Below are 15,942 nucleotides of genomic sequence, written 5' to 3'. Positions count from 1 at the left end.
GCCACATGACCCGGAAGCTGTACGCCGGCTCCCTTGGCCAATAAAGTGAGATGAGCGCCGCAACCCCAGAGTTGGCCACGACTGGACCTAATGGTCAGGGGTCCTTTAACCTTCAGGTTAGGAACTTAACTCGTTCCGGAGGTCCGTTCTTAACCTGAAACTGTTCTTAACCTGAAGCACCACTTTAGCTAATGGGGCCTCCTGCTGCTGCCGCACCGCTGGAGCACGATTTCTGTTCTCATTCTGAAGCAAAGTTCTTAACCCCAGGTACTATTTCTGGGTTAGCGGAGTCTGTAACCTGAAACGTCTGTAACCTGAAGCATATGTAACTTGAGGTACCACTGTAATAATAATAATAATAATAATAATAATAATAATAATAATAATAATAATTTATTTATACCCTGCCCATCTGGCTGGGCTTCCCCAGCCACTCTGGGCGGCTTCCAACACAATATTAAAATACAATAGTTATTACATTAAATACATTAAAAGCTTCCCTAAACAGGGCTGCCTTCAGATGTCTTCTAAAAGTCTGGTAGTTGTTGTTCTCTTTGACATCTGGTGGAGGGGTGTTCCACAGGGCAGGCGCCACCACCGACAAGGCCCTCTGCCTGGTTCCCTGAAACCTCACTTCTCGCAATGAGGGAACCGCCAAAAGGCCCTCGGAGCTGGACCTCAGTGTCCGGGCAGAACAATGGGGGTGGAGACGCTCCTTCAGATATAAAACAAAACCTTCTGCACTCACCTTGTCCATTCCAGCTTCTCCTGCCCTGTGGCTAAACTGGAGAGTGGCAAGAGAGAAATAGTCTGCTCTCTGCAGGTCCAGCCGGAATGGCAGGCAGCCGTCCTTTCCTGTTTCAAAACTCCAAACAGCCTGGACATGTTTCCTGTCCTCAGCGAGAGGGAGGAGTTGAGCTGGGAGCAGCAGGAGGCAAGTTCCTCTCCCTCTGCTTCAGCCTCAAACTGGCGTGTGGCGAATGGAAAAACAACAACCAGGGGTGGCACGCAACCCAGTCCTGTTCAGAGAAAACGCGTGGCAATGAATGGACCTAAGGCTGCTTCTTTGGTTGGCATCGGTATATTTCCCTGTCTTGCTAGATCAGGGGTGAGGAATCTCAGCTTCAAGGGACAAATGTAACCCTCCAGGCCTCTCGATCTGGAGCTGTGTCACAGGCAGGTTGGGTGCAGAGGAATGGCGGGAGGAACTAATAAGACGCACCAGACCACAAGACGCACCTAGTTTTTGGAGGAGGAAAACAAGAAAAAATATTCGGAATCTCAGAAGCCAAAACAGCAAGAGGGATCGCTGCGCAGTGAAAGCAGCAATCCCTCTTGCTGTTCTGGCTTCTGGGATAGCTGCGCAGCCTGCATTCGCTCTATAAGACGCACTCACATTTCCCCTTACTTTTTAGGAGGGAAAAAGTGAGTCATATAGAGCAAAAAATACTGTAGCTGGGGGACCCCCAAGGGAAGAAGGCTCAGAGCCCAGGGAGGGGTGGAGGGAGAAGACTGGGAGGAAGGGAATATCGGAAGCTGAAAAGGTAACAGGGCTTAGTGAGTGGGGGGAGTCTGTGGCAGAGAGCAGCCCAGATCCGGAGGGAGGCGGGGTAAGAGAGAGAGATGGGTCAGGTGGGTGTCTTCCTCTCCTGCTACGATAAGCTCCCCTCCCTGCTGATCTCCCAGGACCAGAAGAGGGCTGAAAAGGGCAGAGGAGAGGTTGGCTGCATGCAGGCATAGTCTCCGATTGCTTGGGGGGGGGAAACCTCCATGTAAATGCTCAGTCTCCAGGTTAATAGGAACCATTAAGCCAGATGTCAGGGACTGGTTGGACGTACAGGAACCAGCTGGGGAACCCTGAAAGGAAGAAGGCTCAGGGTGGTGGGATGATGATGACTGGGAAGAAAGAGCCGAGGTAGAAGACTGGGAAGAGGTGGTGTCAGAAACGGAAGGGATAACAGGAGTTAGTGAGCGGGGAGAGTCTGTGGCAGACAGCAGTCCAGAATCAGAAGTAGAAGCTGAAGCAGGAGAGGCGGGAGGCCAGGAGGCAGAGACATGAAGAGGCAAAGGTGTCCCCCCTTCCTGAAGCAACAAGCTCTCCATCCTGCTGGTCTCCCCGGACCAGAAGAGGCATGTATCTCTCTTTATAAAACCTAATAAAATTTATTCAAAGAGAAATAAGGGGGGGACCCCTCTTAAATTCCCAGAACGCAAATAAATCTCCGGAGACGGGCCACTTTAACCATTGGAAAGGCCTTTTTAATCAGTTGACATTCAACATCTGTTTCTCCCTTCCTCTCTGCCCACTTCACTACGGACCACGAAAAAGGAAGGTAGCCAACTTCTTACACCCCTAAGTGATTCCCCCCACCCCAGCAATATCTGGCAACTGCTTTGGGGGGGGGGAGAGAAACTGACAGACAGCTTGCATTTACGGAAGAAACACACGAAGAGTTCAATCCCCAACAATGCTAAGGACACGAGGAAGGTGGGCTGCAGAGATATGTTTGCTGGCCTGGCAGATGTTTTGCAAAGAGAGAGAGTGAGTGTGTGTGTGTCCCTCGGGTCTGCGTCTCCCCCCCCAAGTCACACGACGGCCTCAATCTCCACCGCCTCCTCTTCCTCCAGCATGCTGTAGGAGGCGTGGGTCTGGAACGGTCTCTGCAGCGGGTGGGCAAGGAGTTTGGCCATGCAGTTGTGCAGCTCCACGGCCGGCCCGGTCAGCGACACTTCGTACTTGTAGTTGGTGCCTTTGCTGTCCAGGTTGCTGAAGAAAGCAAAGGTCTCCTGGAGAGGAGAGAGGAACCGCAAAGGTATAGTGATGGCAATAATTTTAATATTTGTACCCCGCCCACAAGACTAGGTTGCCCCATATAACACAGCATTAATACTGTTCTTTTTTCCATATCGAAAGCTACATCTGTTACTCAACAATTATATTCCAGTTCAGCAGAACTAGCAACTTCCCACACACCCAACATCAATGTTTATAACCCAAATTGCATGTCAAGGAGATAAGTAACTCTGCAACAGAAGCCACCTGAAGGCAGCCCTGTATAGAGAAGTTTTTAATGTTTCATTATCTTTTCGTATATGCTGGAAGCCGCCCAGAGTGGCTGGGGCAACCCAGATGGTCAGGGGTACAAATAACATCATCATCATCATCATCATCATCATCATCATCATTATTAAGTTTCACAATTCTGTCTAATCTAATTTCAAACTCTCTAACATGTTTTGTAAAAATATTTTCTGCTATTTTCTTACACTTCAAACCCCGCTGCGGTCTTAGCACAGGGGAAAACTTTTTTTATATAGGCTAGAAAATGGTTTCTAGTCATCTTTGAAATATTCAGAATTTGTATCTTTCATCAGCGCTGTCAATTTTGCCGTCTCTGCATATTCCAAGGTTTTCACCATGATGGTGATGAACAGTCTGGGCTGCTCACAGCATATATCAGAATATATATATCAGAAGCAGACAGAGGGCCTTCTCGGTAGTGGCGCCCACCCTGTGGAACGCCCTCCCAGCAGATGTCAAGGAAATAAGCAGCTATCCTATCTTTAAAAGACATCTGAAGGCAGCCCCGTTTAGGGAAATTTTTAATATTTAATGCTATATTGTTTTTAACACTCGATTGGGAGTCGCCCAGAGTGGCTGGGGAAACTCAGCCAGATGGGCGGGGTATAAATAATAAATTATTATTATTATACATACTAAAACATCAAACATTACAAACTTCCCTATTCGGGGCTGCCTTCAGATGTCTTCTAAAAGTCAGATAGTTTTTCATCTCCTTGACATCTGCTGGAAGGGTGTTCTACAGGGAGGGAGCCACCACTGAGAAGGTTCCCTGTAACTTCTTTTCTCGCCGGGAGGGAGGGAGCCCCCAGAAGACCCTCAGAGGTGGACCTCAGTGTCTGATGGAGCTGAATGATGGAGGTGGAGACGTTCCTTCAGGTCTACAGGGCTCAGGCCATTTAGGGCTTTCAAGGTCTGCACCAACACTTTGAACGGTGCTCGGAAAAGTACTGGCAGCCAGTGTTATATGTTCTCGGCGGCTGCTCCCAGTCACTAGTCTGGCAGCCACAATCAGTGCATCTCTCTCAGCAGTGGAGTGAGATCTTGCCAGCAATCTTCTCCTGAACTTAGCCAAGCTGACTGCTGAGAAATGACTGGCAACATTTAGGGGACATCAGTGTCCCTGCCCACTTCCTGGCCCAGTAATTCTGTTTACCTTCCAGCTGGTTTCCTCCTCTTTGTCGTCGAAGCCATTGTGGATGTAGAGCACGTCAAAGTAGTAATAAGGGCACTGCAGCATTTTCTGTGCGGAAAAGACAACAGCAGCAAGATGGTCACGAATGGAAGCATGGTATAGATGCCAGCGAAATTTACTAGTTGGCATCTATCTGTCTTTGGGAGAAAAGCAATGACAAACCTGGACAGCATCTTAAAAAGCAGAGACATCACCTTGCCAACAAAGGTCCGTATAGTAAAAGCTATGGTTTTCCCAGTAGTGATGTATGGAAGTGAGAGCTGGACCATAAAGAAGACTGATCGCCAAAGAATGGATGCTTTTGAATTCTGGTGCTGGAGGAGACTTTTGAGAGTCCCATGGACTGCAAGAAGATCAAACCTCTCCATTCTGAAGGAAATCAGCCCTGAGTGCTCACTGGAAGGACAGATCCTGAAGCTGAGGCTCCAAGACTTTGGCCACCTCATGAGAAGAGAAGACTCCCTGGAAAAGACCCTGATGTTGGGAAAGATGGAGGGCACAAGGAAAAGGGGACAGCAGACGACGAGATGGTGGGACAGTGTTCTGGAAGCTACCAGCATGAGTTTGACCAAACTGTGGGAGGCAGTGGAAGACAGGAGTGCCTGGCGTGCTCTGGTCCAGGGGGTCACCAAGAGTCGGACACGACTAAATGACTCAACAACAACAACATCCATCTGTCTCAAGATGCAATGGAGTGCGCCTTGGAGGGTGAAGCCAAACTGCTGCACTAACAGTACCCAAGTGACCTCCCCGGGGAGCAAGACTGGGCAATGTGTCTGGAGGTCCTGGGCTGTCCAGGCGACAGGACCACCCCCACCCCTCTTGACCTCACTGATGGGGTCCGAAGGGAAGCAGAACAAGATGTTTGGCACCAGCTGGGCTGCAGGAGTTGCCAGAAACAGGCGTACAAGGCACCGTCCAACCACCTTAGGGACTCCACTCCAGATTTCTGAAGGGTCTATTCCTCAGCCTTTTCTTCTCCCGATGATGTCACACGAGGCAGTGGAGGTTTAGGGCCAGAACTTTCCTTCTCCTAAATGGGCTCCCTTCCCAGGTGGTTGAGCCCCACCTGCCCCTCACTTCCCTTACGGGACTGTCTCTCCTGGTCTGCCCCACAGAGAACCTTAAGGTCCATGAATAATCATAGTTTAGAGGCCCCGGGCCCTAAGGAAGTCAGAATATCCTCCACCAGGGCCAGGGCCTTCTCAGTGATGGCTCCAATCTGGTGGAATGCTCTGTCCCACAAGACCAGGGCCCTGCAAGATTTAACCTCCTTCCGCAGGGCCTGTAAGACAGCGCTATTCCGCCTGGCTTTCAATTTGAACTTAGCCTGATCTTTTATACCCCTTCCTTCCCTCCCCCTTTATGAAGATTCCCCGCTCTGGGATCCCACAGCTAATTCTCCCCTGGTCTCCTTGCTGGCCCAAATAGGACTAATTTAGCCAGCTAGCCCTGGGGATCATCTAATGTTTATTGGATGGATTTCCCCCCTAAATTGATTTTTGAATTATGAATTTATCGTTATTCACGTTTTATACTGTATTTTATGCTGGTTTTTTTGTTGCATCAAGTGTTTTAAATTTGTTGTTAGCCGCCCTGAGCCCGATTTTTGAACCGGGAAGGGCGGGGTATAAATAAAAAATTATTATGATTGTTATTATTTATGGCATGGGCAGAAACTGCCTTCTTGACCACTGGGCCCACTTGGTGTCATCCGCTCCATCCACCAGAGCGGGTCTTCGCAGGCAGAGGAAGCCCCTAACTCACTGAGGGTCCGACGCCCATCGGCTCCCCTCACCTGGATCAGTCAGCCAGTCAAAGCCAATCCTGGGATGTGGCCACTGCCGCCTGCTGGCAGCTTCTAGGAGCCACAGGTGAGAGTTTTTGAATTCTGGTGCTGGAGGAGACTCTTGAGAGTCCCATGGACTGCAAGAAGATCAAACCTCTCCATTCTGAAGGAAATCAGCCCTGAGTGCTCATTGGAAGGACAGATCTTGAAGCTGAGGCTCCAAGACTTTGGCCACCTCATGAGAAGAGAAGACTCCCTGGAAAAGACCCTGATGTTGGGAAAGATGGAGGGCACAAGGAGAAGGGGACGACAGAGGACGAGATGGTTGGATGGTGTTCTCAAAGCTACCAGCATGAGTTTGACCAAACTGCGGGAGGCAGTGGAAGACAGGAGGGCCTGGCGTGCTCTGGTCCAGGGGGTCACGAAGAGGTGGACACGACTAAACAACAACAAAAAATAAAATATTTTTTTTAAAAAGAAAGAAAGAAAAAGGGAACGGGCACCTTCATCTGTTCCGTGATGGTGACCGGGGGATGGCAAGCTGGCCGGCTATAAACCAAGATGGTTCTGACCACGTACGGCGGTGGGATGCTCTGCACATTCTCCGTCACGGGCAGTTCTGTCTTCTGCTGTCTGCGTAGATGAGGGAGAAGGAGAGAAATTTGGGTCCGGGGACCTGGACTGATAGCAGGTTTCCTGCAGGCTCCCCTAGCCCCGCGCCCGCCCCCTGAGCTAGAGGGAGCAACGGGAAAATCCCACTTCCCCTGTTCGTAAGGCAACCAGGATCCTTCCTGCTCGACTCAGCAGTTCACGCAGGAACATGAGGACTAGCGCCTTATTTTTAAGGGGTGGGTCACAGTGCGGTAGTGCAGAAGGTCCCAGGGGTTTTAGTCCCTGCTGGCATCTCCAGGGAAAGGGTTTCTTGTCTGAAGCCCTGGGTCTGAAACATCCCAGGAACAACCCAATGCCCGTCCCACCGGGAGAAACTTACATGAGGCTGAAAAGACCTTCGAGATCTTCAAGGAGGGAGAAACGTTAAGGTGGATAATTCTCCGCAGTGTGCTCTTGCCCCAGCTGGTATCCTGCCCCTCCCAGTCCAGATTCCTAAATCCCCTAAATCAGGGACCCCCCAAAGGTCATCTAGCCCAACCCGCCGCAATTCCGCTGGCACACGGCCAGAAGGATACTGAAGGACTTGCACACCACTGTCTCCAGGTCATACAAACAGCTGCAAACTTCTCTAGGATCAGAGGTAAATCCAGAGAGCTGGCAGGGGAGAAAACCACAAAGCAGGTGATTATCCGTCTTCATTTCATTTCACTTTTGATTTGTGTTCCACCTTTCTCTGCTACTACACACAAGGCAGTTTGCAAACCTGATCCACTACAAAAAGTCACAATAAAAACATAACTTTAAACTAAAAGGGTTATATCAAATAAAGCAATATTCAGCTACCCATTAGAATACACCAGTCAACAGTAAAATTGAAAACCAGCAGATAATAATTAAGCAGTTGACACTTTACAATTGCAATAAAGGATTACTAAACTGTAATCAATAAAAATAATGGCAGGACCCACAATGCATAAAATACCACCAAACACACGCAATCATGTAAAAGGATCAAACTGAGAAACAAGGGCGCACAACTTATAAAATTGTTTTTTAAAAGTATCCTTGAACTCCTTGAGCATCGCAAGACAAAGGAAAAGCTACAAGTAGGAAGGTTATTTAAGGTAAAGGGACCCCTGACCATTAGGTCCAGTAGTCTCTGACTCTGGGGTTGCAGCGCTCATCTCGCTTCATTGGCCGAGGGAGCCGGTGTACAGCTTCCGGGTCATGTGGCCAGCAGGACTAAGCCGCTTCTGGCGAACCAGAGCAGCGCACGGAAACGCCGTTTACCTTCCCGCCGGAGCGGTACCCATTTATCTACTCGCACTTTGACGTGCTTTCGAACTGCTCGGCTGGGACCGAGCAGGGACCGAGCAACGGGAGCTCACCCTGTTGTGGGGATTCGAACCACCGACCTTCTGATCAGCAAGCCCTAGGCTCTGTGGTTTAACCCAGAGTTTACCTCCCAACAAAAAAAAAGGAGATTGAGGAGCTGGGAAAGGGCATCCAAACTGTCTGATGGGATGGAGCAGAAAACATAAGATAGCTCTTTTTATAAATGTCATTTTAAATATTTTCTTCAACTCACTGTATATCATTTCCCTTTTTTTATTATTTCTCTTCATTCCCACCACATATGGTAAAAGGTCCCTTCCTTTTCTTTACATTTCCAACATATATTTGACCCAGTTTTATACATTTTTGCTATCTGTACTGGTGTTATAGGGATGCGGGTGGTGCTGTGGGTTAAACCACAGAGCCTAGGGCTTGCCGATCAGAAGGTCGGCGGTTCGAATCCCCGCAACAGGGTGAGCTCCCGTTGCTCGGTCCCAGCTCCTGCCAACCTAGCAGTTCGAAAGCACATCAAAGTGCAAGTAGATAAATAGGTACCACTCCGGCGGGAAGGTAAATGGTGTTTCCGTGCGCTGCTCTGGTTCGTCAGAAGCGGCTTAGTCCTGCTGGCCACATGATCCGGAAGCTGTACGCCAGCTCCCTCGGCCAATAAAGCGAGATGAGCGCCGCAACCCCAGAGTTGGCCACAACTGGACCTAATGGTCAGGGGTCCCTTTACCTTTACCTTACTGGTGTTATATACCATCTATACATCATTTTCATGTAATTTTCTTTCAGAAGAGAACGATCTTAAGTCTGTTTTCCAGTTTTTCCCAATCTTCGAATTGTATGTTATGTCCTATATCTTGCGCCCATTTGATCATGACCGATTTCACCTCCTCATCTTTAGTTTCCCATTCTAGCAGAATACTATATGCACCCTTCAGCAACTTCACTTTCCCTTCTATGACTTCCTTTTGAAATCTAGAAATGGTGTAACTAAATCCTTTCTTGTTGTCTTCTTTAGACATCTCATATAATTGCCTATAATGTAGCCCCACGTCAGGCAAAAGATTCTTGTCTTGCCGCGGGTTGGACTTGATGACCCTTAGGGATCTCTTCCAATTCTACGATTCTAGCATCTCCTCCAACTCCACAGCTAAAGGGCTTGGGCAAAGAAACACAACCGTCGGGTGAAATGTGACGGGGCAGATCAGAAGCTGCCACAGTTGGGGAGGGGGGCAATAAAAACCCTGAGAAGTCTGCAGTCAAATGGGTGTCAACTTACAGATTTGAAAATAAGGGACCAGCAGCCAAAATAAGGGATTTTAGTCAACCAGTTAAAAGGGCCAGATAATTTTGGAGAGCAGCGCTGGTTTTTAGCCCTTCGTTTCCAGAGGTTGCTGCTCAAGACACCAGCTGATGAGACACTGCAATTAAAGAACTACAAGCAGCAACCACTTTCCGCGCAAAACGAAGTCCAAGCTACGAAGATGCTGCTGCAGTTCTGTATCTTTTCTCTCGTGCTCCATCTGCAGCTCTCAGTTCCATCAGGCGGGGCGGGAGGAAGGGGGGGGGGAATAGCCTCCGAAGTAAACCCGCAGATCAGACCATCTATGCTAGTCTACCGCTACAAATCTATGGGAGAAGCGCTTGCGGTCCTTCCCTTGTAGCCCTTGGAACACCTGCCCACGCCTCTGCCTCCTCCTCCTCCTCCTCTCTCTGAACTGCTTTCTCTATGGTTGCCCTCGCTCTCCTCTCAGGGCTCCTCAGCAATTCATAGGCCGCACCAGGCTGCCCATCTCATCCGGGTTCTTTGGTGGTGCAGCCGCAGTACGGCCTAGCGGGAGCGGCAACGGCGGGCAGAGGGGAGGCCCCAGGCAGGGACGCTCAGTTCGGCGGCTGCAAGGAGGATGGTGGCGGAAGGGCCAGAGGCTCCCGCCAGTCCCGGCGGAGAGGGGCTCCTGGGGGCCGAGGCTGGTGAGAGGAGGCCGGAGGGGGGGGCGGGCCAGGCAGCCAAGCAACACAGTTGGAGCCTCCCTCCTCCCTGGCTGGCAGGGAGAGAGGGAGAGGAGCTGCTTCCTTTGAAACCCGGGAAATTTAAGGGACATCATCAATAAGGGACAGCAGCGGGACACGGCGCTGGGATAAGGGACTTTCCCGCCAAATAAGGGACGCTTGACAGCTATGATGGGTTGTCAGAGAAAAGAGATAGAAGAAGCCAAAAAGTACCCAGGTGACGTCGTTGTTGACCACCACCAGCGCAAACTCATGGCTCTTGTCGATTTTGTGCTTGGTCCGGACGAACATCTCTATCATCTTCTGGGAGATGTTCAGAGCGTTGGTTTTGGACCTTCCAGAGAGAGAGAATATGCCCACATATAAATTGCGAGATAAGGACAACTGTGAATTCAAAGAAGAATGGGAACTCTTTACAAATTACTTAAAAAAGACAACAAAATGAATTGGACTCCTTGGCAGCTTCTGAATGTACACACAGAGATTTATTGATTGCTAACATAGCAGATAGATAATATAAGGATTTATACAATTTTATAGTATGCAGAGAATAATATGTGTTGAAAAAGCAGAGAGAGGAGCTGAGGGAAGTCTTGGGGGGGGCTTGATGGGGAGCTGGGGGGAAAAGGGGGGGAAATATGAGATGTTTTGATATTTTGACATGTTGAAATTGCAAATAAAAAAAATTTTTTTAAAAAAGAACTTCCATCACAACGTGAAACAGAAACAATAATATTAATAATAATTTCTTATTTATATCCCGCCCATCCGGCTGGGTTTCCCCAGCCACTTTGGGCAACTCCCAACAGATTAAAAACAGAATAAAACAGCAAAAAACAGGAAAAAACATTGTAGTTCCGCAACAGAAAAATGTCGGCCGACCAGAAGGGAAAAGGCCACTCACCCGTTGAACGACTCCAGTTTCGAGTGGGACATTTCCTCCGAGAGGTCAAGGCAGATGATCTGAGAAAGAGAGAGAGAATATCACGGTCATGTTCCATAGAACAATAGAATTGTAGAGTTGGAAGGGACCCCGGGGGTCATCCATCCCAACCCCGTGCAATGCCCAACGCAGGGCTCAAACCCACGACCCTGAGATCAAGAGTCTCATGCTCTACCAACTGAGCTATCCCAAACTGCCCAACAAATCTCTAAAACCGCCTCTTCTAGGATGAGCTCATGGGACCAAGGAGGAGCTGGCACAAAAAAGTTGAGGACAGAATAAGGTACTCACCACTTTTTCCGGGCAGTTGACCCGTGGCGTCCTGACCTGGAACTCGGTGGGCGGGACTGCGGGAGGCCAGCCTTTCCCATTGGTGGCCGTGGCGCTCTGGGGGCTGTCGCCCGTGCTGGCCGCCTCCCCTTCCCCCTCGCTGCGGCTGCCCACGCTCGCCTGGGTGCTCAGGGTGCGGTCTTCGGCGCCCTCGGGGTTGGAGCGGGTCCTGGGGCGCTGCTCGGCCGTCACTTTCTCCTCCTCCTCCTCCGTCGCACTGCTGGGCTCCGAGGTGTCCATCAGGGCCCCACGGTCCAGCGGGGAGTCCAGGTTTGCTGTTCCGGAAGGCCTTCCTGGAAAGGGGAGAAAGCAACATGGTTTTGGGGGTGACATCTCCACTTGGGGGGGGCAACGGATCCAGAATGGGGGGAGCCCTGATCAGGAGCATAAGGACATCGGGCCAAAGGGCCTCCTGTCCTCACAGTGGCCAAATACCCCTAAGAATCTAGGAATCCAGATAGACTGCCACTGGACCTGGAGGTTCCATAAGGACACAAGAAAAGCCTGGCTGCTGGATCAAGCCAAAGGGGACCCGTCTAATCCAGCCTCCTGTTTCACCATGGCCTAATAATAACAACAATATTTCAGGGCAGGTCACAACATAACATTACTATGTAGAAACCACAAAATATATAATAAAAATAAGAACAGAAACAAACAATCCAACGTTCTTGTTTTTATGTATTTTGTGTTTTTTACATGGTAATGTTACCGCATTTTTTGCCCTATAAGACTCACTTTTTCCCTCCTAAAAAGTAAGGGGAAAGGTGTTTGCGTCTTATGGAGCGAATGCAGGCTGCGCAGCTATCACAGAAGCCAGAACAGCAAGAGGGATTGCTGCTTTCACTGCACAGCGATCCCTCTTGCTGTTCTAGCTTCTGAGATTCAGAATATTTTTTTCTTGTTTTTCTCCTCCAAAAACTAGGTGCGTCTTGTGGTCTGGTGCGTCTTATAGAGCGAAAAATACGGTATGTTGTGAACCGCCCTGAGACCTGCGGGTATATGGCCGGGATACAGATGCAATAAATAACAATAAATAGAAATAATAACAATAACAAGCAAACAAATCTCCCCTCCCACAATACGTTTAAAAGGGCATCGGATGTCAAGACCTGAGTGCGAAAACTCTCTCGAATTAAGACTCCCAGAAATTGTTACTCAAGAGGTATGTGGCAGAGAATACACAGCAGTCAATTATCGGTTTAATAACATGAAAAATACCCTTTCCCAAATTATCCTTACAATGCATGATTTTTAGAACCTAAACGAGTTCAAGCTTTTCTACAGCGATAACATTTGTGTTGTCCATCCCCATAGGTTTTCTTCAGTCAAAATAGTAAGATGTATCCGCAATATAAATTTGAGACAATTTACATTTTGCTTAGGAACGTAAACAAGGTGATGTTGCTGGGCTGTCTGTCTGAAACCCAATGTAACTTCTTGATTATGTATGAACTGTGAAAAGTAGAAGGAAAACCAACAGGCAAAAGATTTGTGGTGGATCTGCTAAAGTCCTTCTTGGAGCAATGCAAAATTAACTTATGCACACAGTGACTTGTGATCTCGATCACACGCAATCTGTAGTCCGCTGGCAGTAGGAGTACAATATGGGCATGTCTTTAAGTTAACATCTTACATTAAAAACCTGACAGTACCAAACAATCGAAGGCTTTCACCAAAGCCAGACTAAACGTCTTTCCTTCTGCAGTGTTGGATGGCAGGTTGAGAGGAGTTCCCTACCAGGACAGACTTTGCTCGTGTGCTCAAGACATCGATTCCATAAAACATATTTTGTTGCACTGTGCAAAATATGAGCAAGCCAGGGCTGAAGTGATATTACCGTTGTTAGTTCCTTTCCCGGGAAAATCAGAGGCTCACTATGTCAGGTTCCTATTGGAAGACCGGACAAATGCTAGAACATTAGTAGTGGCCAGGTTTTTATCGGTGGTTGCAAGAACAAATAATCCCTATATTCTGAACAAAATGCTTGTTTAACCTGGAGGTAGGCTGTCTGAATTGTGTATTGCTTTGTAACGATTTGTTGGGTCTCTGGACCGTAATAAAGGTTGATGATGACTTATGGAACTCCCTGCTGCAGGACCATTTACGGCTTTAAAAGCAGATCAGATAAGTTCATGGAGCAAGAGATGGTCTGCTCTTATGTACAGTACAGTTAACTTTCTTTATCTCTGATTCTACCACATGTCCTATCCATTTCTTCACTCTGTTGTCTGTTGCTCCTGGCAAGACCAGCTCTGTAAGAACCGAGCTGCAGCGTTGAAAACAATGCCCCTTGCAAGAGCTAGGCTGTCATGCTCTGATCCCGGCTTTTATCATTCAGCCAGCTTGGTGTAGTTTACAAAGCTAAGAGAGATTTGCAAAAATCATTACAACTTGACACACACACACAAAAACCTGAAATTGGTTGCACAACTCATAGGGTCACCATCGCTCTTATTTTCTTTTGCAACCAGAAGAATAAACTTAAATGAATTATCTTTGCAGGGTTTGGCAGCTCCTCCCCATCCCCATAACAGCTGAGCTTTCCAAATACTGTACAAAAAGGAGGTTTTGTACCAAATATTATCCGCTTAGCATCCTTTATCCTCCCATCCAAAGCAATTACATTGCATCCCATAAATGACCTCTCCCTTTTCCTGGAAAACCACCTACCTCGACCCCTTTTGTTCCAAACGCAAGCAACCTGTAAAACCAGTGATCGTTCACAGACACAGACAAAACCCAGCTGCGAAATTAAGATTCCTTGCAAACCAGAGCGGAAGTGTAGGGAAGGGAAGAACCATATGATTGCACCTCTCCTCGCAATGGATGCTGGGATTTGTAGTTCTCGCTTCCAAACGTCTTGCAAAAGAGAAGCTCTGTTTGTTGGAAGATGCGATTCTGCAATAGATTGGGGTTTTTGCTTGTTTTCATTCCAGAAAGCTGGAATGCAACTGGATCACCCTGTTGAAGTAGATATAAAGAAGGCTGGCATAGAAAAGGATGTCGATGCAATCAGGAAATAGAGATATAATGAACACATGAACTACCAACAGTGTATTCCACCCCAAATTGTTAGTTCAGCAAATCCTTACCATTATATAATTACCTATTTATAATCCTTTTTTTTCATATCTCTTAAAGCATTACAGCTGGAAACCACTTAATTTCAATCCAACATCATTCTAACACTCATTAATTTTACAATATTTCTGTAGATAATCTTTAAATTTCTTCCAATCTTCTTCCACCGACTCTTCTCCCTGGTCTCGGATTCTGCCAAAAAAAAAGGGAGGTATGAGGAGGTCCGGGAAACAAGTTAAAAGAAAATAAGTAATTGAAAATGTATGTGTGTTTTTTTTTCTTAAAAAGTTTCTTTATTCTGTATTTTTGTTATTCTGTTTTTTCTTTTTTCTTTTTTATTGTAATATTATAAAAAATCTTAATAAATATCTTATTAAAAAAAAAAAAGAAGAACTACCAACAGTGGAAGATTGGCAGATGAAGATGATGGATTTTTCGGAGCTAGCTGACCTGATTGGAAGAATCTGCGACCAGAAAGAAGAGGAGTTTCAAAAGGACTGGAGGAAATTTAAGGACTATTTGAATAAATATTGTAATATAAAAAATTAGAAATGAATTGAAAGAAACAAATAGGCCTAGGATTAAGTTATAATTAAATAAATGGGATTTAGAATATTAAGAAAAGTAAGATGGACCATAATTGGAAATTGTTTTAGTTTGAAAATGACATTGGAAAGCTGTTACTTTTAACTACAAGGAAACTCAGAAGGGAGGGACTAGAGGAAGTCAACCAAGATGTTTAAAAGGTTGGGTTTGTAAAGAATTAAGTTTGTTGTTATTGTTTATCTGTTCATTGTTCCTTTTTTCTTCTTCTTTCGTTCATTGATGTATTTTCCTATTTTCTGCTTTGTGGTTTTTGTTATAATTGTGGAAAATCTAATAATTTTTTTAAAAAGAGAGGGTGGATAATGCACCCCTTAAACTGAATGAATAAATAAACGGTGGAAATGCAATGAAGGGAAAAGCAGTCAATGAATTTTAATAGAAGGAACGCAAAATAAATCAATGGATGGATGCATATAAGTGGCATGAATAAATAAGTAGATGAATGAATGCAAATAGATGGCATGAATAAATAAAGTCAGGGTGTAAATGCAAAAAGAAAAGAAAAACTCTATGGGGTTTAGCCAAGCCTCCCAAAATAAGCCGGAAACCTTGTCTGCGAACAAAAGTACCGAGTCCTCTATGTCTTTCTTAGGCTGAATGGAGGAAGCGGACAAATAGAGCCAACGACGCCGTCAATCAAGTGACGTAAAGATCAACTCCAGACCAATCAACAGGACGGGCGGGTAAAGGAAAAGGGGCGGAGGCCTCATGCCCCTTTCCAACCTATCCACAGAGAGGATTCTCTTTTCCCCCGCCTACCAGTCCCTCCTCGTTCCTCTTTTCACTGGGCAGCCGGGCAGTCAGTCATTGCGACGGCCAGCCAATGAGAAGCCCAGGCAGGCCTTGAGAGGGAAGCTTCAAACTTTAAAAGCAAGATGGCGGCGGGGGCGGTGTTGCCGCCGCGACAGCGGCTGTGAGGGAGCCGCGGCGGGCGCGCGGCCCTCGGTCGG

The 15,942-nt window shown here is 47.3% G+C and overlaps 2 protein-coding genes across 5 annotated transcripts in view; both read right to left on the bottom strand.

Moving 5' to 3' along the window:
- USHBP1 (USH1 protein network component harmonin binding protein 1) overlaps positions 1–1,141 on the bottom strand; it is a 29,034-nt gene extending 27,893 nt beyond the window's left edge. The window contains exon 1 of one of the 3 annotated variants that reach the window (XR_014543324.1): positions 749–1,141. Coding sequence is in view for 2 of the 3 variants with exons in the window: in XM_083594490.1 (XP_083450616.1) it covers positions 749–885 (137 nt within the window). In the remaining variant the exon portion in view is untranslated. The remainder of the gene's footprint in view (positions 1–748) is intronic. The other 2 variants (XM_083594490.1, XM_083594491.1) reach the window with 2 other exon arrangements.
- Positions 1,142–2,237: 1,096 nt separating this feature from the next.
- Positions 2,238–15,876, bottom strand: BABAM1 (BRISC and BRCA1 A complex member 1). Of its 2 annotated transcripts, none has more exons than XM_083594836.1 (9): positions 15,752–15,876; positions 11,264–11,595; positions 10,934–10,992; positions 10,243–10,363; positions 7,254–7,332; positions 7,058–7,082; positions 6,570–6,699; positions 4,239–4,325; positions 2,238–2,787 (listed from the first exon to the last, which is right to left on the bottom strand). In XM_083594836.1, the coding sequence occupies exons 2-9, from the start codon at positions 11,540–11,542 to the stop codon at positions 2,587–2,589; spliced, it is 981 nt and encodes a 326-aa protein (XP_083450962.1). In that variant the 5' UTR covers positions 11,543–11,595; positions 15,752–15,876; the 3' UTR covers positions 2,238–2,586. The 2 variants fall into 2 exon arrangements, with proteins under 2 accessions (XP_083450962.1, XP_083450961.1); XM_083594835.1 differs by lacking the exon at positions 15,752–15,876 and adding an exon at positions 13,976–14,102.
- Positions 15,877–15,942: the final 66 nt, after the last annotated feature.

This window comes from Podarcis filfolensis (assembly GCF_964270895.1).
Source record: "Podarcis filfolensis genome assembly, chromosome: 18".
Taxonomy (NCBI): domain Eukaryota; kingdom Metazoa; phylum Chordata; class Lepidosauria; order Squamata; family Lacertidae; genus Podarcis; species Podarcis filfolensis.
Note: the sequence above shows the minus strand (reverse complement) of the source record. Positions and strands in the feature narration are given on the sequence as shown.